The 25,656-nt window shown below is 34.4% G+C and overlaps 1 protein-coding gene across 1 annotated transcript; it reads right to left on the bottom strand.

Annotated features, from left to right (window-relative positions):
* Positions 1-1,917: 1,917 nt before the first annotated feature.
* LOC123558888 (leucine-rich repeat-containing protein 74B-like) lies at positions 1,918-17,269 on the bottom strand. Its single transcript, XM_053544527.1, has 14 exons — positions 17,056-17,269; positions 16,497-16,702; positions 14,404-14,436; positions 13,794-13,910; positions 13,010-13,103; positions 9,231-9,280; positions 8,726-8,804; positions 8,305-8,390; positions 7,379-7,573; positions 6,806-6,901; positions 5,838-6,098; positions 4,748-4,833; positions 3,642-3,710; positions 1,918-2,943 (listed from the first exon to the last, which is right to left on the bottom strand). The coding sequence occupies exons 1-14, from the start codon at positions 17,267-17,269 to the stop codon at positions 2,775-2,777; spliced, it is 1,755 nt and encodes a 584-aa protein (XP_053400502.1). The 3' UTR covers positions 1,918-2,774.
* Between the last annotated feature and the right edge of the window lie 8,387 nt (positions 17,270-25,656).

Below are 25,656 nucleotides of genomic sequence, written 5' to 3'. Positions count from 1 at the left end.
TTCGTTCAATTTTGATTTATCGGTTGGAAAGCGGAAGGCATTTTAGTATAAAAATGTCCACTTGATTTTTCTGAAAGTGAAGATTAATTCATTAAATCATTATACAAACAAAAATGTTAAGATTTAACGTAATAGAGAAGTCTTACATTGCCGTGGACAAACAGAAAAGTTCAGCGTTAAGTTTTCTGATTGTTATATATTTTTGTAAGTCCGTTTCCATAAATTGTAATGACACTCCTATACTTGAATATATTTAGCTACTTAAAAGATATTGAATAACTATGAATTATATTTGAATACGTCTTTTATCAAGCATTTTCTTATTTGAACTATTTTTTGTCATAGAGACACTTGTAAAATTAGCAAGAGGGCCACGATGACCTATAATAGCTGTCAAATAAGTATGACACTTTCCTGCAGATTCAGAGACGATTTTTCAAAGAGCCATATAGGGAAAGTTATACTCTTTACGTACATGGTTACTAAAAGATCTGTGAAATTACTTCAAAATCGGACCAACAGTTTTTGACAAGATCATACGATATACATACAGGAAATTTGGTAGCAGTGATTTTTTTTAAATATCAGAATAATATGAACAATCTTAGTCAAGGATCACCCAAATATGATTTATATGAAATTGTTTTGAATTGAGCAAGCAGTTTTAAAATTTTCCACTATTCTACGCGTACAAATCCGAATAATTTGAACAAACTTGGTAGAGACTAACCGAAGGATTATTCACACGAAATTCAGGATCATAGCAGTTTCTGACAAGAAGACTTTTAGCGTATATACGAATAGCGAAAAGTGACTACGCATTCTGGCGACCTAATTTTTAACGAATCGAAATAATTTGAACAATTTTGATGAAATTACTTTAAGGATAGCAATTTCTTACATTTCTTACAAGAAGACTTTCACTTTATACATAGTCATACATAGTCATATAGTGAAAAGTGACCACACCTTCTGGCGTCCATACTTAATAAATGGTCAGTAAAGGTCACATTGTAAAGTTCTTTTAAAATTGGGCATAAAGTTCTAACAAAACGATTTTTTAAGTTGCTAATGTACGTACGTATGAACGTACGTATGTATGTAATTAAAAGTGACCACGCTTGCTGGCGGCCAAGTGTTTTGAGGAATGAGAAAAATTGCAAACTTTTGGAAGAGAGTTATTAAAGAAACATTTTGTGAAATATTTTAATATGTAACCAGTTGTTAAGCAGAGATGTTGTTTGTTTTTCTAGTTCTAGCTCTGGGAAACTTTAACATGCTGTTAAACTAACCACCGGTTAAATTATTTCAAAATATTAGTCAAGGCGGGAAACACTGGTATGATGTTTTGATTTTACAGTAAAGACATTTTAGTGCTCATACATTTGTTTTAAGTCTTCCATAATTTCGTAATAAAGTTAATCAACCGTTCGCTTAATCGCGTGTTAAAGTTTCGAAGAACCGGGTGCTTGTGGCCATGTGTTTGAGGAATCAGAAATATTTTAACGGTCTTAGTGAAAGGTCACCAAAGGATCATTTCTATAAAATAATTCTTCAAATCACTTGCCCCTCACCGATGTGGGTTCGAGCTTCTCTCGGGGCATTGAATTATTCATGCGAGGAAGTCATCCATCTGGCTTGCGGAAGGTCGGTACATGGTCCTACCCAGGTGCCTACCCGTGATGAAATAATGCACTGAGGGGCACCTGGGGTCTTCCTCCACCGTCAAAGCTGGAAGGTCGCCGTGTGACCTATAACTGTGTCGGTGAGACGTTAAACCCATTAACAACACAGATAATAGCTTTTTATTCGATAAATGAGTGTCATTGATTTTCTGACGCCATACCATTTTCCCTTAATTGTTCCCCTCCCACCCCCCGCCGTTAAATGATATATTATATAATATACTTTGTTTAATATTTGTGTATTATCCAGGATTCTGTTGGTCCGTTTGAATAAGCACTTCAGTTACATATATTTTGCAACTGTATACGCTCATTAACATCTGCTCGCCCAGCTACCTTAAATTGTCAGCGTGCATGCTGATACAACAGCAATGTTATTTGGCATGTATCAAACCATCAATATTATGAAAGATCTGTACTACTGAACAAAACAAGCAAATACCTTGTAAGAAACACATACAATTTTAAAAGAATCACATAGAACTAACATTGGTAAATATATATCATACTGTCTCTGTAGACAGACTGACTAAATATATAACATATTTCTAACAGTACTAACACAAATTCCCAGAAATGATATCTGATTTGTTTTCCAGTAACACAGAGTTAGTCATATATCACATAGAACTGGTACTTGTGAGAAAAAGAAGTGAGCCTTTAACAGATTGAACTGATATGAGTCGTGCCATGAGAAAACCAACATAGTGGCTTTGCGACCAGCATGGATCCAGACCAGCCTGTGCATCCGCGCAGTCTGGTCAGGATCCGTGCTATTCGCTTTCAAAACCTATTGCAGTTAGAGAAACCTGGTCTGGATCCATGCTGGTCGCAAAACCACTATGTTGGTTTTCTCATAGTACGGCTCATATATGTATTCTCCTTTAGAGAAACATTGTATTTACTGTTATCGACCTTGGGTATTTTATGTATGTTATAACATAGATATATTTATACAGATTAATCATAATAATAAACACGTTTCATTGGTTTCAGCACTTATTTCAGCTTTGAAAAATACTATTCAACGCAATTGACATTCTAAAGCACTCGTTCTTCTTTTTGTAACCCTTTCGTACAGTATTTCATTCAGCTCATTTTAGGTCCATTCAGTGGAGGCAGTTTTCTTGGGGTATTGTTCTTTTGAGTTGTAAATACTTGTGAGTATTTTTGATCCTTCTCCTTTTCGGCAATTATTTCATCTTCGTGTTCCTTTATTAGATCGCGTTTTAGTCGTCGTTCCCCGTTTATGAATTCTCTGCAATATACAGATAAGAATACAAATAAGAATGATTAACCGAAGAAAATCATTTCTCAAATTAAAGCAGAAAATTTCCCTGCAGATCATCTTTATAAAATCTGCAAAAGGAATGACCAGTTACTTCAGGGTCTTAAAATGTAAAACACTAACTGCCAATTATGAAAAAATGATTATTTTCTGTATTAAGGCATGAAAATTGTCTCTTAAATTAAAGCCTTGAATACGGATAATTGCAATTACAGAACTGTTTGAATACTCGAATGCGAGACAGATATATGTACTACAGAAATAATTCGTATTGTAATGTCGCTACAAAAACGAAAAGGTTAGAGACAGCATCACTGCACTAGAAGGTGATTACATACACCAGTTTCTATCTCTGTCTACTGACATAAGCTGAAAGCAAAGTATTTGGAAAAAAAAAAGACATGCAAAGAAAAAAATAACATGGACTGATATGCAATAGGGAAACATTTTATAAGAACACATACCGCTCACACAGCAACCCCAAAACAGTGCATGTAAGGATTTGTGCACGATAAATAGATCAGTAGAAGATACAGACATCGAAGACGAAACGATTTTATATTGAAACACAGAGCAAACTGTCATTCTATATAAGGTACCTATTTGTCAGAGCATGCAAGACAAAAAAGCAAGCAGCAATATTTTCTGCTATGTAATTATACTAGAACCTGTGCTCATCATTTCTGAGGGAATCCTCTAAGGTACTCATTTCTGTGCTTATTTTACCACACAAAAGCCTGTAATGTATAATTACTTCTAGCTGTGTAATTAGAACAAAACGATAAATGTGTCTAAATTTCAGTCAACGTGAATTTCATGATTCTGTATTACTAGTACAAACATAATGTTTTCTTGAAATGATTATGCTTTATTTCATTGAGCTGATGGAATGGACGCAACACTCGTACATCGAGTTCATTCAATCTTTCAGGGTAAAGGAATCTGCGTAATTCTTTGCTAGGGGGACGAGAAGGGAGATACATATCTAATTACCTCTCAATGAACAAATTCAGCCACACCATGTCTATTACTTTGCTAGGGTGCGTTCTCTACTTCCTAAGGATCCTCTTAAAGACTTTATGGATTTATTTACTACCACAACAACAGTTAAAGTTCCATATGGCGATCAAAAACGTCTCTAGTACTTTGACCCAGAATCATAAAGTCCATTTAATCTTTCTGAATGATAAAGCTCCGGTACGAGAAGGGTGTTGCACATTCATTACCTCTCATGAAAAAAAAAGAATCAGTCAAAGCGAGTCTGCAATTATCTTGCTTGGTTACGATCTATGCTTTCAAACGTTCCTTATATAAACTTTAATAGACGTATATGTGCTTATTATTATTATTATTATACCAGATTTATATAGCGCCCTTTTCATGATCAATTTCACGTTCAAAGGCGCTTTACATAGTTCTAGATTACTTAAAATGAAGTTGAGTTTTTTTCCCTTATCAATGGTAGGTTGCTCGGGGAACCTGCTTGAGGAAAACGATAAGGACACTAGCTTTGCGTAGAAATGTCATTTTGCTGAATATTTCGCCGTGATATACCATGGGCTCATATGCGTCAATGCCAAAGTCTTAAAGCATTATACTGATAGTTGTGATTCATGATACAATGTATTTTACAGTATTACACGGGTTTAACATTAATTTCAATCCAAGTAAAGTAAAATTTAGTTCATTAATATATGTGAATTGTTCAGTCCAAAATCGTACACACCTTAAATCCGGATATGATAATAAGTTTACTGGTACTTTTCATACTTACAAGAAGTCAACTTCTCCATCTTTATTGACGTCTAGATAATTCATGACCGTATCTAGAGCACGGTCACTTATTGGGAATCCTTCTCTCTGTAAATATGCATTGGTAATATAATGCAACTGTCAGTTTTTACTCTTTGCTTACAGAGGGAAGAAAAGAATATATGCCCATAACAAGTGTAATTGTGGCAGCGGCGAATAACTTTGTGAACAAATGTTTTTCTGATGTCAGTGGTTGACGACAGAACACGATAAACGTATGGCTTTACGTCCGTAAAATTTCACCGTATGATTTTTCACTAGAGTGCAGAACGAACATTTTTATCTATACCGCACTTAAAAAGGTTCGGACAGAAGATTTAACGCTGTCAAAGTTCCGCTGCCGCCACTTCTACAATTCGAAATAAAATGTATAAATCTTCACTACACTATATCTAAATGTATGCTTTTGTTAGTTATATTAAAAAGATCCAACCACGCACAGGTCCATTTACCGAATCTACTAGAACATATTCCATCTCCATTTACTTTGAGCATATATTATTCAGTAGTAGCTTTTCTTACTTTCATGAAGGTGCTTTGAATAGCAATTTAAAGTTAAGATTATGTAAATGTCTTATCAATTCTTTACACATGTTACACTAACATTATGTATAAACATTTACCAAATATCTTACAATGAAGATGAACATATTAAGCACGTCATCTCTTCATATCAGACAGAGATACAAGATATTTCCTTTGTTCGGCCAAATACCCAAATTTTATATCAGCTTTAATGAATTAAGTTTCAATCAAGTTTCTTAACTGACGAAAGAATGTAAGATAAGAAATCACATATCAAGTATTGTTGATTCTTAAAGGCTGTACTGTTTACGTTTTCTGTAATATCTAAATACTTAGCTCTTAAGCGTTTTAGACAACCAAAGTTCAACATTGCATCTCGAGGAGGCAACACAACAGAAATAATTTCTCCTCTACCACGCACTATTTACTATCAATTAAAGCTAAAAGCACAATGAAGGTATATAAAAAAACTACAACAATTTATAAGTTTATACTGGTAGTATATATTGTTTCGTTACAAGATATACCTCAAAAGCAAATTTCATCTCGTCCCTGGATAGACTGTTGCTGCCGTCCCGGTCCACCTTCAGGAACAGGTCGATTGTTCGCAGGTGCTCTTTCATATAGAATAGAATCCTGATGGGGTCAATGTTGAAAATGTTTTTGGGATCGACGTGGGATATTTCGCCCTTGTTAAGCGGCAATGAATGATCATAACGGACTATCAGCAATCGGCTTTCCTGAATTTGCTTTAATATTCCTTCAAACTCTTTATCAACTATCAGGCCCTGTCAAATAAATAGATATCAATTTTCATTACAGCAATAGTAAATATATAAAGGTAGATGGAGAATGACTTATTATTAAAGGGACATACACGTTATTCGTATAATACCGTTCAGTTGAATATATAAGGAATAAGGTCAGTAATTCGGTCGAAAATGTGCTTCCGTGGTGTAGTCGAAAGAAGTCCATAATAAATAGATCCTAATTTTCCCATTTTTTGCGCAAATTCGTGTAGAACGAGTGCTTTAATCACCATTTTTCACTACTAGAATACATTCTGCATGAAATGAGACGGTTTTCATGTTCATACACCCCACATGGCAAGTTTTGCAGATCAAAACCGGAAGTAGGTGTTTATTGCGCGGACGAGAGCAAACATGCGCCATTTTTAGGGTAGCAGACCACAACTGACTGGCATTTCACTAGGAACTACATAACCCCCTATTTTCTTTTCATTTTTTCGTTAATTTGTGATAGAACTTCCATAAAAAATAGGTGTAGGAAAAAGTGATGTTCTCTAAAGATACGTAAAGACGACCTGAAGTTGTCGTTTTTTATATGAAACAAAGAAGGATTTGAATTACTGACCTTTAACCTATAACAAAGTCAAGGGGACAAACTCGTTTTTCGAATATACCGTTTTGAGACTAGGCCAGTTACTCCCCTTCCATCGTTCAACAAAAAAGGTTAATTTCAGTGATATTCTTACCGCGAGATCCAGTTCTTTAATGTTACTTTCCTTTGCTTGATGTAGTTTGGTCAGCAGAATGCTCGTCATACTGGCAGTTATTGGGTTATAACCAAGCTGAAATGTGAACAGTTGTAAAGTATTTTGGACTTCGAACGCATTGAATATATCATGACAAAATGGTTCCTGACAAGTTCATATCCTATTTACATAACTCAGCTATGACAACAGAAAAAGATGTTATTTCAGCTGATCAGTAGGACGAGGGCAGTCACATCACTTACAGGAAAGGGAAGGTGTAAAATATAGCAAACGTTTAAGATGCGTTAAGACTCGCTGCAAAAGTGATTCAAAGTTTTACATAACATTTCCCCGCTTGACCAGGGATCATGACTCCTCCAACTAAAAATCACTAACATTGGGACAGAGTCCCGTGTATGGGTGTTTTACACCTGGAACGCTAAAGAACCAGGGAATCTTATTGTTTTGGAGCATCTGATGTATCTTGCACTATCCTCCAACTAACAAGGAGGCCCTTGAACAGATACAATTAAAGGTTTGTGTTGTGAATACTAAAACAAGTATGATATATACCTTTAGTACCGACAGTGCTTTATTCTGTTCTAAACCTTTAATGAGTTCAAACAATGCTGGTGGGTGAATTCTGTTGTTTGCCAGGTCAAGTGCTTGAAGAGTTGTGTTTTCCTTAAGTGCATAACCCATTGCGGTACATCCCTCGAACCCAAATCCATTCCAGGATAGAAGTAATGTCTCTAGTCCTTTATTTACCTAAATTGTAGCAAAAAATGAGTGAAACTGTCACCTCTTTAGACGAATCATGAAATACATAATGTAGAATTACTTCTTTCATATTTGAAAATGTGCTAACTTACATCAACAAAGCTTTGCTTATGTGTCTGTGTAAACGTACTATGTGTTGGGTTTAAAACAGGGTGGCCAACCCACGTGACTTTTGGATACTGTACACACGGTGTCCAGATTCAGGTAGCCGTTTGCCTATATTTTCCTTATTACTAAACGGATCTTCATCAAATACTAGTAACCAGCGCCGAAGACAGATAAGTTGGGCGGAGGTTTTGAGAAAAGTACTGATAACTGATTGCAGACGCTTTGCGCGGTTGAAAGCACTCATGTTGCTGTCTTCGACGCACTTTACATTATAAAAATCCGACAAGTAATGAGGGAAATATAGGCAAAATGTTATCTAAATCGAGACGTTTTCTCCATGTGTACGGTATCCAAAAGTCGCGTGGGTTGGCCATCCTGTAAAATAGTACACACCTAATACATGTATAGCTAAGCACAGTGTAAGTGTGTAGTACCTCTGAAACAACTGGAAGACTGTTTTATATGCCTTTTAATTGTGAATTGTATTCTACACAGTAGTTAAATTAATTTCATTTGATCATCAGTGACAATTTTCTCCATTTGAAGTTAGTATCTAAAACTCTTTATAGAATTATGCGCATTTGATATGTTTAATTATTACTTTTCATTACCTGTACACCTTTACAAAGACCTATTGCACCATTTCCCCGTATATGATTCCAGGAGAGGTCCAATACTTTCAGTGTGTCGTTTGTTTCTGAAATGAGTGAGGACTACATTAAAGTTATGTATAAATGTAACCATGTTCACATGACTTTTAATCTTATGCCATATCAGTTGTACCTTTAATATCAATGAGACAAAAGACCTTACTTTATTTTTAAAAATGCATTTTGAATCACTATAATCATACTATGGATAACATTATAATGCTACCTTCAATATTGACTTGTTTTATGTGTCAGTAAAGTTTTTATTCTATCTGAATTGAAACGGAATGATATCGGTACATTACCAAAATTTACTGGCGTACCGAAATAACGTTGGTATAGAAAAGGGATACTCCAAAATTTGGCTAAACACAACACTTACTCAACGCCTCCCCTATCGTTGTTCCACATTCTGCCAGTTTGTTACCTCGGAGGGCGAGTTCTAAAACGTTCTCGCCATTCTGTGAAGAGAGAAATGAAGTTAAGTTCCATTAGGACATGATGCATACTGTAGTGTTGTGGAACCTGCGGTCCTGAACAAAACGACGAATACTGACAACAAGTATAATTATTTTGAGCTGATGGTGCAGTATTTTGAGCTGATGGTGGTGTATTCAAAATCTGCAGTTGTTTTATTCGTGGTTAGGTGTGATTAACATACATTGATCACTATTTATGGATTGCAAGGATTAATAGCATCACATTTTATGTATAAATCCAGACCGATATTTAAAGGCAAATGACATATCCAACACGACAAGAAGTTTAAAGACGATAACCCCTGCTCTGTCTTATTCAAACAATTTGTAAATATAATTTAAGTATAAGACAAACATTACGATAAAGACCAATATAACCTCACAATACGGGAGTCAGTTATCTTATACCTCAATTATTTGACTTATGCTTTCCCCTGCATTGTCTGTAAAGTTGTTATCTGAAAATAGAACAAACACTTTCCTTGAGAAAGAGAAAAGCATTGGAGTCTATGACCCTCCGCATTCTAGTGGTTAAGGCCGCTAACTTCAATTCACTTGCCCCTTACTGCCGTGGGCTCGAAACCTCGCCCTGTGTTTATAATTCATTCATATGAGGAAGCCTTCCAAGGTCAGTGGCCCGTCCATGCTTGAAATAATACACGGAGGCATACCTGGGACATTCCTCCACTATCAAAAGCAGGAAAGTCGCGATGCTTAAACCAAACATAAAATATAAGACCTTTGAATTTATGAATTACATAAGAGCTGTCAGTGGACAGCGCGCTCGACTATTCTCAGTGCCTGACAGTATAATATAAGCAATGAGTAAAACTTTAACATTACAATAAGCATATTCTAAGTCGAAAAGGGGCCATAATTCAGTCAAAATGCTTTATAGAGTTACCTCCTCCTTTTTACAGACTGGGGTCATGATGGTAAACAATTATGCAAAATATGAAAGCAATATCTCAATGGACTTTGAAAATATTTGGGGTGGTACGCAAACGTTAACATTTATTCTAAGTCGAAAAGGGGCCATAATTCAGTCAAAATGCTTGATAGAGTTGTCTCCTCCTTTTTACAGACTGGGGTCATGATGGTAAACAAGTACGCAAAACATGAAAGCAATATCTCAATGGACTTTGAAGATATTTGGGGGTGGTACGCTAACTTTAACATTTATTCTAAGTCGAAAAGGGGCCATAATTCAGTCAAAATGCTTGATAGAGTTGCCTTCTCCTTTTTACAGACTGGGTCATGATGGTAAACAAGTATGCAAAATATCAAAGCAATATCACAATGGACTTTGAAAATATTTGGGGTAGTACGCAAACTTTAATATCTATTCTAAGTCGAAAAGGGGCCATAATTCAGTCAAAATGCTTGATAGAGTTGCCTCCTCCTTTTTACAGACTGGGGTCATGATGGTAAACAAGTAGGCAAAATATGAAAGCAATATCTCAATGGACTTTGAAAATATTTGGGGTGGTACGCAAACTTTAACATGTGTGTGACGCTCACGCTCACGCTCACGCCGACGCCGGGGCGTGTAGGATAGCTCCCCTATTCTTCGAATAGTCGAGCTAATAAACAACAACAACAACAAATACTTTTATTTCCAGTCAGGTTACAACATGGTAACAACATGACAGAACAAAGCAAAACATTTCAACAATAAATGTGTTATTATACTTATGTGACTAGATTTAAATTTAGATCGTGCATCCTCTTTTCAATATTGTTCAGTACTTAAACAATAATAACTATATTTGCATTTTTCCCCCAAAAAATTGCGGTAATGCCTACTATGGATTATGTAGATCCGACTTAATTCACATAAGAAAAGAAGTGTTTGCCTTTTAAAATTTAAATGCTTTAATCTCCAAAGAAGATTAATTATATATATATGTTAATCCATTTAAGGTTACGGAATCTACTTTTTAGACAGGAAAAATTAATAACTTGTTTACAGATATACAGACATACAAAGGTTTTATTACGAAAACAAGTCACTTGACATTTTGGTATTAAATTGTGTTAATACAAAGCACGGACATCACAAGGCAAGATTAAGTTATGAATAAATTATGCCAAGAAGAGAGGATTAATTATTTTTAATATGAATTAACGTATCCGTAATAAACGATTAATTATTTTTAATATGAATTAACGTATCCGTAATAAACGTAGCTAGAAAACCAATATTCTATTACCTCTCAGATAGAAACATTGATCAATGTTGAAGGCACTGTGTAAAAGGTAAGACTTGTACAAAAATGGTCAAACCTCATTTGATTCCGAATGACACTGACCTTTCAGATAGAGTAAAAGCTTTACAGGGCTCTAGTAATGTGATATATTATTAGCTCGTCTGATTTTTGAAAAAAATCTACGCGGTATTGTCGTCACTTGATCGTCGGCGTCGGCTTTGGTTAAATTAATTTTTGTTTAGGTCCACTTTTTCTCAAAAACTATAAGAGCCACAGCTTTGAAACTTTGTACACTTGTTTATCATTATTAGGGGACTATGTAGGCAAAGAACCATAACTTTTTTTTGCATTTTATCGGAATGATGGCCCTTTTTGTATTAGAAAATTTCTTGGTTAAATTTTTTGTTTAGGTCACCTTTTCTCAAAAACTATAAGAGCTACAGCTTTGAAACTTTACGCACTTGTTTATAATTATTAGAGGACTATGTAGGCCAAGAATCATTCATAACTTTAACCTGCATTTTGTTAGAATTGTGGTCCTTTTTGTAGTTTGAAAATCTGAACTATAACTCTTTTCTTACATATTGTCCAGCACTTGCAGACGGGCGATTGCACCCGCAAGCGGTGCTCTTGTAGTTCTCTAGATATAACTAAAACAAGAAGTATCTTTAAAAACGATACACGGCCGCATTAGTCAATGCACAATTTAAACTACGAAACGTGCATGCAAAACACATTCGATCGGGTATTCATAAATCAAAACAAAATGTATTTTTAATGTAAAATCTTCATGTATTTTTGTTTGTTTGTTTTTAGGGTTTAACGCCGTTTTTCAACAGTATTTCAGTTATGTAACGGAGGGCAGTTAACCTAACCAGTGTTCCTGGATTCCGTACCAGTACAAAACTGTTCTCCGCAAGTAACTGCCAACTTTCTCACATAAATTATCAGAGGTGGAGGACTAATGATTCCAGACACAATGTCTTTTATCAAATCGTCACGGAGAACATACGCCCCGCCCGAGGATCAAACTCGCGACCCCGCGATCCGTAGACCAACGCTCTCCCTACTGAGCTAAGCGGGCGGGTCGTTTTTTTTATGTAGAACATATTTTACAGAACATATATTTTGCATAACAATTATATTAATCATTATCTAGGAAACTTTGACAAAAAATAAGACTAAAAAGGAGGGGCCGAAAAGTGGGGGACGTCAAGAGATACGAAAAGACCAAAATTGGGACGAGTTGACTGGGGGACGAGATGACTGTAAATAGTTTACAGGAGATCACTCCGTATTAAATTGGCAGAGTTGGCAGGTTTGTAGTTGAACTCAAGTTGGATTCAAGTTTATGACTTAAGCTACTTCCACAGGAGTCTTGCAACGGATTATACTGTCAGAGCACCTATACACCCCTTAGGAAAACATTATGTATTCTATTCGAAAACTTGTGGGATTATTCATCCACCAATCAGTGTACAATTTTAAGCAACTGTTAAATGACCTTCACCCGAGATATTTACAGGAAGTAAAGGTGAAATCAATACCGGCCTGTGTCCGGAAAAAATGATGTACAAAAAAAAAAAAACAGACAAGAAAAAGTACAATATGTGACTTCAAAGATAAATAGCTTAATTAGAAGCATCTCATTTCACAATTTTGTGCTTTATAACGGATTATGTCCAGACAATAAATAAGTATCTATAATGGTTTGACCACCTCGTGACCTTATCTTTGTAGATCGCCCGACAAAATATATGCTGTATACACAATATCGTGATTAATAGTTCTACCAGGCCTAAAGGGTAACAAGGTTATGTCTAAAACAAGAATGTATAATATTTTGACCTTTCCTGACCTTGACATTTAAGGTCGGCCTCTTTACATCACTAAGTGGTCAAATAGACTTTAAATTATGACAGATACTGTCTGCAAGAAGGTGGCTGGACAGATACACGAACATACAAACAGACCTACCACTGAGATCTAGATGTCTGAGTGTCCTGTTTCGGCTCATAAAGTTGGCAAGTTGCTTCAGACCCCTGCAACACAACTCACAGTCCACGAGCGACTGCAATGAAACATTGACAAAACGGATACAAAGCAAGAACTCATACTATCAACCGATACGCTCGGAAGATAGAAGATTTTTCTTTACATTAAAAGAGTTCAAATTGTATGAAAAATGCATGTTGTATGCAGTTTATATGGACATGTACTGTAACCATGTTGTAAATGATAGAAGGGTCTCGAACATGATTCCAAATTAAATAACACGTTGAAGAATTAAACATGAAAAATTGCATTTACGAACAACTCAAAAGGTCATAATAAAGTAGTATCATACTGTGTCAGAAAAAAAGAAATATTCAAGTACGGCTTAACAACATGTTTTAACCTCTTAAAGTAAAGACAAAGGACGGACTTATAGAAACAAACAGGAGAAACTCCGGATGACAATATCATCTTGGCAGCAAACATAATTATAATAATGAGCCGTGCCATGAGAAAACCAACATAGTGGGTGTGCGATCAGCATGGATCCAGACCAGCCTGCGCATCCGCGCAGTCTAGTCAGGATCCATGCTGTTCGCTTTTAAAGCCTACTGCAATTAGAGAAACCGTTAGCGAACAGCATGGATCCTGATCAGACTGTGCGGATGCGCAGGCTGGTCTGGATCCATGCTGGTGTTGGTTTTCTCACGGCGCGGCTCATATGTTCTCCCAAAAGAGAGACAAAATGGATTATAACTATACGCACGAGTTTTACAAGAGATCTGTGGGCATCAGCAAAATCTGTTACATAGGACATCTGTTTCTTGCCTATCTTATTTCCACCAAGTTCTATACTCTCTAGCTCATCTGTTTCATCTGGATTCTAAAAATGTTGTAAGGGAAATGTTATTTTTCGTTGACAATGCAGTACCTATATTTTTAGACGGAAACTCCTTGAGATCTGGTACTTTTAGCTCTTCTCAGTACGTTCGTTACTGAAACGATTATCTAGGGGGAGAATGCGTATGTTATGTTTTCTCAGACTGCATTTAAATCGCATGCATGATGATAGCGTGTTTTTGAGTTATAAATCAGGGCTTTTGGATCATGGAGAACATTCAGTTTAACTATAATAGAATCCTGCTTAAGCTGGTGCTAGAGGGCGTGAGGGATGTTGCAAATGTTATTACCTCTCATATACAGACTCAATCAAACCAAGTCTGCTATTATGTTGTTAGGTTGCGTTATATGCTTCCATAGGATGTAATCACAGATTCATTTTGTATAGCAGAGTTTTAAATGTTATATATACATGCAGTGCATATGCCTAGAATTTAAAATGCGTACAAAACAAGTAATAAACAAAAACTACTTACCGGTTCTCCTCCCTCTCTGTTTACGTAATATTCCTGCAAATAAAAGAAATAGCAAATATACAGTATCAAATGATTTCTTAACGGTGATACAAATATAACGGTTCACTATACTAAGCTAGAAGGCTTGTTCAAAATAGGGGAGTTAATGAAATCAAGGCCTTACAATATAACATAAACAGCATGGCAGATTATTTAAGTAGAATTTTATCTCTCTTTTTTTTTAGAAAATAAAAATGTTGCTCAGCACGATAGGCAAAACAAATAAAGAAACAAATTTTAAAGACTAAATGTGTGTGCGTTCAAACTGTTTTATTGGTAATTTGTATTAGGTTTTCATGATGTATATGTTTGCTTTTTACATTTATATTGAAGTGTTTCTTCATGGTTCATAAAAAGTATTTATATTGGCATATCGTATAATTCAAGTTGTTTTCTTCATTTTATTACATGCCCAAGATGAAAAAGTTGAACTGTCTTTCATTTAAAAATGGATACATACATGGAAACTGTATTTGGCCGTTTTTAAGTTCGTTGACAACAATAGTGACATTCCTATTTCGTAGGAATGATCATGCCCATGTAACAGTAAATTCGTACAAGTTGAAAGTAATCTTACAACATATTATTTCACTTTAAATATTTGCTTAAAAATCATATCTGTTGTATTTGCAGTAGTCGCGTTAACATTTTTTTAAAATCAAAATGCTGCTTTTGCTCCAGACAACTCTTTTTTTACATCGTTGTCTTTAATGTAAAGATGTGAACATAATGACTTTCCGGAAAAAGAGTTTCTCCAAAAATTTGAATGTTGCATAAATACATTTAGATACGAAGCTTGCTATTGTTGTGCTTACGGAATTTTGATGCGTAGTTTAAACATTGACTTCAGAGTTTAAGTGCATTCTGTTTAAAAGCGAAGTTTCCATATTTCTCTTTGCGTTTTGTAATAATTCAATACTGTTCATATTAATATTTAACAAATTCATCTTTTAAGCGTATGCATACATGAAATCATTTTCATATACAAATACATAGGTTATGAAAAGTAAGGGTAATCTACGATAAAGGTAGAATATAAAATTTACGAACCACATTGTCAGATCCTTCAATACTGAATATATAAATAGCGTAAACAATGCTTTTTATTTTCATTTCACTGCCTAAAAGATAAATGGCAAAAATCTTATTGTAACTTTATCAGTACTGCATATCTATAGCAATTTACATTGAAATGTTTGCAATTAACTTGGAGTAGATCAGATACTATTCTATTTTGTATTTTAATCCATGCATTATTGGTTGAACATAAAATTTATTTTACTACATTACAAAATCCTTTATCACCTTTGATCTTATTCAGTAAGAAAGTCTCTGGATTATGTAAAAGTTTCTAGCGGATAATGAATGCCATCATAATATTGACAGTCATTGATGTTTAAGATACTAAATCTTTGCTTTAATTCATGTAAAACGAACTGAGTTTTGGACATAACAAAGAGGAATTCAAGCATTTCTTTCGGCATGGACACTTTTTTCCTTTCGTTCTATAATTCATCTTGTATCAACGTCAAACAAAAGATTTTATACACTTGCAGATGAAATAAATGCAATGGTTTTAAGAACCTGAAACAACGAGTTCACTCAGAACTACTGACATGGAAAAAGAAAGGAAACACAACCTCAAACATTGACTTGTAATGTACAATTTAAGTTAAAATTTTAGTTGACTTCAAGATATAAATCATATTATAGCCTTAAAAAACAAGCGGTTTCGTTTTAGAATTTAGTACACTGGTTGCCTGAAACTGCGCATGTTTCTTTTCAGAACGCAAAAGTACTACTTTTTCTAAGTGATTCTATATGAATAACCTATATTACAATGTATATAGAAAATAATACATGTTAATGTAACACAGTATTATTACACATCTCTTTATATCAATTGCCGTGTTTCATGACAGACTATATTTAACATAAGTCATGTTTGCTGGTCTGAAAAAAAAAATATCCGTGAAACTGTATTTCTAATGAATGTAATAAAACGTTTAGAGAATAGCATTCATTCAAGAAGTATAAACTGATTGCCCTCCTACCAGTAAAGCAACAAAGAAAGCTTTTAGTTCATTCCTGCTGAGGTTAAAGCCTTTCAGTGAGATGGAGCCCTTTCCGAATTGTTTCATTACGTTCTTGACAGGGATCTTGCCGTACTTTCGGCACAGTTTCTGGTACACAACGGCTCCCCGATTCAACTGCTTTGAGCTATCTTCCTTCGGTTTTGTAACTGAAGTCTCTTCTTCATCTGAAAATTGTAAACGACTGATGGTTATTTATCATATTTTAAAGGCATTTCAGTTCGAGCTTCCTTGTGGTTTATGCCGATTTATTGTTCCGTTTTTGGAAATCTAACAAAAACCCTCCGCAGTTAAATTAGCTTTAATGCAAGGAAGATTTCTTTCTCAATCAGTTACCATTATCTTTTTATAACTTTTACTAGTAAATGATGAATGTAATATCAAAAAGTATACAGCAGGCATCGCTACAAAGTGATATGAGATATTGAGTGAATATTTGTGAATAATTCAATTGAAATACAAAAAATAGAATCTATTGTTGAAAATGTTTTAATTTCATAAATGACTTAAGATTTCTTACCGTCTGTGCTGTCAAAGAAATATTCATCCTCAGGGTCAAATGGTTTCGACCTGGGCTTACTGAGCCGAGAGCCAGTTAGTCTAGCCGGGACTGTGAGTCCCAGGTGGGAAGAATGGACTTTTGACCCACTCTTATGTGGCGTTTTCATTGGTGAGTCTATAGCAACTCGAGTTGTCTTCCTTGAGAGCTGTCTTCTTGTATCATCGGTTGTCATGGTTTCTGAGTAATAGTGAGCATTACAAAATTAATTAAATAACAGTTTTAATGAAAATAAATGGATACTGATTAATAATACAAGAGTACGTATGGATTTGTCAGGTGTAAAGCAGAATGTTTCCTGAACATATACAGACTGTAATTTCGGAGGAATCAAAACAGTCCTAGATTTGAAGCAGGACTGAAAATACCAGTGTATGTTGAAATATTGTCTCAGTCATGTCAAAGCTTCTGAACAAACAATTGAGTTTAAGAACTATATCATTTTAGCCTACATTTATTCGTAATGGGTATATGGCATATAAAGATAATATATTAAGTATGCACATCAATACCAAACACTTTGCCAGCTTTTAAATCCAACAAAATTATCTTGAATTTAAGGCACTCACATTTTTTTTACAAAACAGTATTCCACACTTTAAGTCCGGTGATATTGTAAGAGTTCAAAATGTGTCATATCATTACATTTTTATTGAGCCACCTTTATCATGAAGTTGTGAAATTTTGTAACCGTACCACCTTAGCTGCGACCAAGTAGCTAATCATGAAGCCCGTTATTCCGTGTTCTATCATTCCTATATCTAACCAGTAACACAGGATTATCCGGATTTCTCTGATCCAAATACATTAATCCTCTCGGGTTAAATTTTCAGTTATTGCCAATACGGCAGTTTACTAAATTTCAACAACAATTACATCATTTAATTACCAATAACAACAATGATAATCATTGGTGTCTACATAATATATATTCCGTAATTAATCATTCCTCATTGAAAATGGTTGTAACAAATCTCGCTCACAGTTATGAAAGAACTTTCATATTTTTGCAGTAATGTAACCTGTATAAGTCTTACTTTTTTTCCTGTTCTGTGTTTAACAATAAAGACTAAGATGGTACTTAGTACCTGCGGAGTGGATTACTCAGTACTAATTAGTCATAAATTGCACCCACTAGACCAAAAAAAAAAATATATATATATATATATATAAAAAAATTGATGTGTAAACATAAGAAGTAAAATTTAAAGGCGCATGCCTCCAAATTATTGTTAATTTTTATATTAGAAAGCAATCTTATTTTTTGGTAATTATGCAAAGTAATTAATATACATAAGGCCGCTCGCGTGGGATGGAAACTAGAAACTCTCTGTCGCGTTTGATACAAAAACACGTGAAATTAAGCAATATTTTTTGTCTGACTCATAAAATGCAGATACCTTAATTTATGACTTTTATCTATTTTATAGTCGATGTTTTCTGTTTATAAAATGTTGATAACAGTTTGACATCTATCTGGTGGCGTGCCCCTTTAGTAACTCCTATATATCAATGGTTGAATAGAAAGATATTGTAAAATACTAATAATTTCTTTAATGCGTGCCATAAACTGAATTTTTATGGGGGACAAACAATAATCATGTATAGATCATCTTTCCAATTAAGGGGGAATTATAGTTTTCAGTCAATATTTGAAAATATTGACTTTCATTAACTATCTTGTTTACCAATATATTCATGTCTAAAATTGTATTAAGATATTAGATTTGAATAGGATCTTGTGACCTACATAATTTCTTACGAAAAAAAAAAAGAAAAGAAAAAGGTTTTAAAGGGGAAAGATACACAAAGGCCTGTTTACATTGATATTTTAATATATATTAATTGCACTTCATTCAACATAAAAACTTAATTATCATGTTATGGTTGCGCTGAAATGAAATTAGACAACGGCATTTATTTACACGGTATAACTTTTGTAGAAGAAAATCACAGGTCAAATGACGATGAGATATGGAATTTGCTTAAAATGACATTTTTTTTTCAAATGAAGAGGAGTTACGAAATGTGCAAATTTCTTTGAATGATATCGTTAAACAATGATGTATTTTACAGCCCAATGCTGCACACTTGCTTCTTAAATGGAAATAGAGAACAAATTTGACGAATCTCTCAACAATTCATCCTACTTCCCCGTCGTTTAAATGACTGAAAAATTGTTGAAAAAGACGTTAAACCCGAACACACGCACGCACGCACGCACACAGACACACATCCTACTTCCAGAAAAGTTGTTATAGTCCATGAATCTAGATTGCACAGTGTATGTCGCTATTATTGGTTATTCGGTCCATTTTTCGATGCTCGCAACTCAGTACTATAACCAACGTTTTGGAAAAGTTTCACGAAAACCTTTTACATGTTTATTAAATTATGCATGTAGTACAAAAAATGTTTGCGGAATACGAGTATATAAGAGTACATATGTTAAATATGTGCTAATCCTACGCACTCCTAACAAAATGTCCTCTTTATTGTTCGTACTACAAAAGTAAAATGCACCGGAATTGCAGATATTGCACATATATCTATCAATAAGGAAAAAAGGGAAGTGAAAAGTATCTTAAATTGAAACGGTAACACCAAGATTAGAGTGTATCATCTAGGGAGTGAAAATCGAATAGTGACCTGATATATTTCACATTTATTTCGCTTTCTCAGGCTTAAAGAGATTACCCAATATTTGATTAATTATAGTTTCTAAATCTCTCTAATCTTGTATTGTGTTTGCCCTTATCGCTGACTGGTCTGTGGATTTCTAGGTCTTTTAAAATCAATGAGGAAGCTAACAGGATTTTCTTGTATAAGGTCAATTTATTATTCTTTAGTATGTCACTTTATCGTTTACATTATATAACATAAAAATAAATGTATTTACAGTATCATCAGATATTTAGAGTCTGTTAGTTAGAATCCACATTTAGTGTCCGCATTTTAAATTCCACGCTTAAAATTTAAAATGCGGTCACTAAATGTGGATTCGATTCTATGTGGATTCACTATTCGATTTTCACTCCCTAGATGATACACTCTAAACTTGGTGTTACCATTTCAATTTATCTGATTTTAACGCAATCCATTGTGTCCCTACTAACGCGGCTCTATCACAATCTCTTTACCAAGATGCAAAGTCAGTCTATGTCAGGGAAATCACGATCATCATATTAAATGCATTCTCGAATGGTAGAAAAGACTGTTGCATAAGCGCTAGTGCACATTTTACCACCGTATGTTTAATATATCATACCCGTACATTGTTTACATATCGTGCTACTGGAGCTTAGTGTTGTTGTGATCAGACATTTTGATACATATTTACAGGTATAAATCAATAATATTTAAACCAATACAGAGAAGATATTAACGAACAGATGTTAAAACATTGTCAAGAAAATGTTACAAGCAAATGTATTGATGTGTTTCATACAGCGGCTTAAACATTTCTGAAATGATTGTAAATGCTCCACAGACATCATGTCAGTTTTTCCACTGAATGTTGTGTTATTTTATGGACGAGTGATGGGTTTGGCGACGACACATCAATTTGAATGGGCCAATAGCAAAGATATATGAATGTCACAACAACAGCAACGAAAAGTAGAAAGTAACTTATAAATGTGAAAGATAAATTAGATATAGTTATACTCTTTTATTCTATAGTTATGTCCAGCTGTGTTAAATAGCAAGACAAGAGGTCACTAGAAAGAAAAGAGTTCACTCATTCAGAAAGATACATAAAAATTATATTACAGTATATTAATACACATTTTTGGAGGGTTGTGAGTACAAGTCCCTATGGTGATTGTGCTTTTGGTTATAAGTTTGTCTGATCTATTATTACTGTTTTCAGTTATGTAAGATTATTACTATTAGATAATTATCGACAGGTTTCTATTTTTGATTTACATTTAATTACGATGCAGCATAGAAATTACTTCATCAATGCTTTTCCTTTATTCCACGTCCCTTTAAAGATGTACTATGCTCATTTTTACATAGATATTTCATCATTGCATATTGATCTAAATCTAGAAAATTCTCATTAAACATCTTTACCTTGGCTAAATATATTAACTAACTGTGTATACTGCAATCACAATTAAATGTCTGTAAAGTAACAACCATTTGTTTCAAACAAACTTCCAGAGTTTTAGTAGCGTAATATATTCATACAGTGTTTACTTACACATTAACTAGTATGTAGTATTTAAACCTTACACACTACCTTTCATACTCACAAACATGGTTATTTTATAATTCCATAAATGATATGCGATAATTGTTCATATATTCAAATATGAAATTTGGGCATAATATATCTTTAATATTGTATAAATCACGTTCCATTTATTTCAGATAACAAAATGCTAAATAATTATGTATGTGTACGATGTAAACTACAACAAACTTCACTTTCAGCAACAAAAACAAACAACTCTATCAATCATTTGAAGATTATGATATATCTAATTTTTTAAAAATGGCCGCCATTTTGATAACGTCATAACACGGTCCAGTCGCATAATTCACACTGGCGACATGGCTTAGAATGAACTTCAGACATTACGGAACAGATTGGTATATGTCGCCACTGATCTTTTTTCCAACCGCACGGGACCCAAAATATGGCTCTAAGCGAATAAACTAACGAGGTATTGTCGTCACTTGATCGTCGGCGTCGGCTTTGGATAACATTTTTGTTTAAGATATTTTTCACTTCCTTTTTTCCTTAAAGATAGATATATAATTGCAATATCTGCAATTCCGGTGCATTTTTAATTTTGTAGAGCCTACAATATAGAGTCCGAAATTTAGTTTCCGCAGGTGTTTAGAGTCCGCATATTAGATTTAGCGAGTATTTAGAGTCCACGATTAAGAGGCTGCAATGTAGAGTTCACTGATATAATATTCCGTCCGCAATTTAGAGGTCGCAAATTAGATTCCACAAATATGTTATGTCCGCATTTAGAGTCTGCGGGTACTTAGAAATATTTTTTGAAATAATCGCTATATTGCTGTAACAAAAAAAAAAATAATAAATAAAAAAAAAAAATAAATAAAAAGGCGTCATTTTCTTGCCCACAAGACATGAAATGAAAAGGGGCGGTCTCCATAAGGCTGTTTTCCTGGTACAAACAGATTTTGATAGATTTTTGCTAACAGCTGGCTTGATGAATGGGCCTTACATCCCGGATCGGAGATTTAGTTTTGAGAGTATGGATGGGGTAATTCCATACCAGTCCTGCCTTACCGGACAAATATATATAATAACAAATATATAGTACATTATATCAGCTGAACTAAAAGTAAAAGGGTATAATGTGTACACTATAAGACATTCGATTGTGGGGGCAGGTGTGGGAGGGGGTAACCCCCTCCCGCAAGTGGGGGTATAGGGACCTCCCCAAGAAAACTTTTTAAATCAAGAAGTCAATTCGTGCGATTTGGCTTGTATCTGTAAGCTTACTGATGGGTAGATATGTGACACTTTTTTTTAGTAAGATAATGATAATATTACTAGAAAGACATAACACTTAATTTTTTTTTAATATATATTTGACAGATGCGATGGGCATAGGAAAAGGCCAGTGTTGTTTATGAAACAAAGTTTACATTGTACCATTTATTAGAAAATTAATGTAAACTTAAACTGTCTTTTTTATATATTTCACTTCACTTTTGTGAAAAAGGTGTATAGCTATACATAATAATTTTCGCATAGAAGTAATGCTCTGCGCTATCTAAAAATCGGATTTACCGGCTCCGCAGCCTCTACGATTTTGTTTAGTGTGCGTGGAGTCCTTGCTGAGACAGGTCACTACGACACCCTGATGCACGAGCTGATGCGGGAATCACATGGGACTCCTAAGCGTACCTCAGAATCGAGCCACCCATGTTACAGACTGACCCCCAGAAATCCTAAGCACCTTAACTGCCGTCCAGACTTGTACCGTCACCGTATCATCTCTGTGCAGCATCTGCATGCATGGAAGCAGTACGGGCGTCGTATAATTTCCGTGGTAAGCTTGTCGAGACTGCAAGGCAAATGCACTGAAATTACACGACTTCCGTATAATCTCCGCGCAGCGTCCATACGGATTTCTCCCGGCTTTTCCCGAGAGCCTGTGCAAAAAAGGCACGATGCTCGAATATAATGTGAACACATACGCCGTAGCCCGTAGCCCCTTCGATGCCCCAAAATCCACAAGGAATTATCGTACGGCGCCAGGGTCAAATGTGAATTAGGCATCAACTATAGAAAGAAAAGAAATGGGTTAAAATACGTTTTTCGGTCAATTTAAATCTAATCCAAATTCACGAAAGCACAGGAAAATCTATGTCTATGAACGGAAATGTCGTCATGGTGTTTAAAAAAGCACGACAAAATAAATGTTCTGATTTTAGCAGCTGTAGCGTAATATTTTTCTTTAAATATATCTAATATGAAATTAGGTGCTACCTAAAAGGCAGAGCTCCCTTGAAAAATCACAGTGCCCCTTAAAAATTAAAGGAGTGGTGTTAAAATTGTCTGGAATTATGGATTTGTTAAGGAAGTTTATGTTCTATTGGATCTATTAAAATTATAAGTATTAATGATAATTCATGATTTCTGAATGCATGTTTTAGACTGCATCAAATTTAATTCTTCGTATTCTGTGTATAATTAAAAGAAAGTTCGATATAGATTAAAATCTGCACCAAGATAAAGAAAAAAAAAACGTATTTGAATAATTTCTGTTATTCTTATTAAAACGTACTGCATCGACAATTTTTCATAAATTATTATCATACTGGAAACCAGTCACAAATGATAACTCCTTCAAATTGAAAAGCTTCAAACCTAACAGAATCTTATTCGGCCAATAGCCAAAGGAATTCTGTCTCTTTGCGTGTGAATGTTTGGCAATAATGACTTAATGTAAAAAGTTAAAGTTGATAGAAATTAGAATTTACGTAATCCTGGAAATGACTATAATTGTAATTCTTTTAAATGTCATTATTGTCGAATTTTGGTTCTTTCTGAAAGGAAGAATGATTGTGTCCAACTTTCAGTCAAAAATATTACTATAATAGACGCCTAGCTGGTAAGGGAAAATTACAATCATTTACATGACTGTACAAAGCTTGTTTTAAACTCAAAAAACTAGCAATTTTTAAAAGTTAATGATGAGAATTTTACCTAGGGAAAAACAGTGTTTGCCGAAATTCTCGAAAAACCCTGTTTATTTACTGAACTTCTAAGTTAACATTTCTATGGCTTTTTTATGGTTAATCTTTTAGCACTATAAATTAGGGATGGTAGTAAGAACCTTTTTGATGTTTATTGATAATTCATCGCCAATAGTTTTAGTTTTTTTGATAAACTCTGGTCAGTGATTTTAAAGCTAACGGATGAAATATATGCGTACGGGGAGAAGAGCATTATTTGCTTTTCACAGTTTAATGCCTGTATATTTTGATCCTAAAGCTGTTTTTTTAAAGTTATGTCTACTGAATACTGCACAGGCACTACATTGGAACCTGACATCAAAACTAAACACTTGTTAAATTTCACATGAATGACTTTAGTTATACAATATTTTCAAAACTCAATAATACAAAAAAACTGAAATTAAACAAAGGAATTGAAAAAAAAAATCTGGTCCAGGTGAGGTTCGAACTCACGACCTCTGGTTTTCAACGCGAACTCGCTAACCACTACACCACTGTGGAGTTATGACGTCATCATGACAAACATAAGTATATATAATAAAGTTCGGTAATGGCAGCGTGACGAAAGTCGTTTCAAAATGAAAATATTATATTTTATTTCTTTTTTCTTCGTAGAAAATGTATTAAGCACTAATTTTATTATCAAACGCGCATTTACATTTTTATTCAATATTCAAAGCAGTAAGCGAGACGCTTTTGTCAACCGTAAACAGTAAGCGTCTACTGACGTCTTTACTGATTAATTACTATGTGCATAGTGCACATGAAAAAATCCGAACAACACCGATTCCAAAAAGTACCACGAATTTTCAACTCGATAGTATACACAGTTAGATCTCTCTATTCGTTTTCTTGTTCATACGTCTAACCGTAATGCGACGCTGTCGGCGCCGCTTCGCGGCGCCGGTAGCTCTGCTATAATTAAAAAAATATACTGAAAGGAAAGGGGTACATTTATAAAATTTGATTTCATGTGCAGTGCATACTTGTAAAAACACAGAATTTCTTATGTTAGATTAATTCCTCAAAAGTCTAGATATAATACTCGTACGAATCCATAATAAAAACAAACACTTATACCATATCAGCACCTAATCCATATTCACTTATTTTTTCGCACTTTCAGTAAATAAGACTTTTTAGGATGAATGTTGGCAAATCTGTCAATTATAGCATATGGTGGTTGTGATAACAGTCCTCTGTATTGATAGATACATCCAACCTTCTGTAAAACCGGCAGATTCAACATTGAAACTTGGGTAAAAATCTGTAAAAGCTTCCGGGCAAAATATATTGCTCTTTTGAGATATAGACAGCTAATAAGAGACT

The sequence above is a fragment of the Mercenaria mercenaria genome, chromosome 5 (genome assembly GCF_021730395.1).
Source record: "Mercenaria mercenaria strain notata chromosome 5, MADL_Memer_1, whole genome shotgun sequence".
In the NCBI taxonomy this organism is placed as follows: Eukaryota; Metazoa; Mollusca; class Bivalvia; order Venerida; family Veneridae; genus Mercenaria; species Mercenaria mercenaria.
The sequence above is the reverse complement of the archived record's forward strand: the minus strand, read 5'-3'. Positions and strand labels throughout refer to the sequence as shown.

Bases quoted from the DNA above. Each gene is read 5' to 3' on its own strand.
- LOC123558888 (XM_053544527.1), bottom strand. From the start codon at position 17,269: ATGACAACCGATGATACAAGAAGACAGCTCTCAAGGAAGACAACTCGA. The intron at 14,437-16,496 runs GTAGGAGGGCAA...TTTTATTTGCAG, and splicing joins CTTTCTTTGTTGCTTTACTG to GAATATTACGTAAACAGAGA. The intron at 6,902-7,378 runs GTATATATCATA...TTCACATTTCAG, and splicing joins AAGCACTGTCGGTACTAAAG to CTTGGTTATAACCCAATAAC.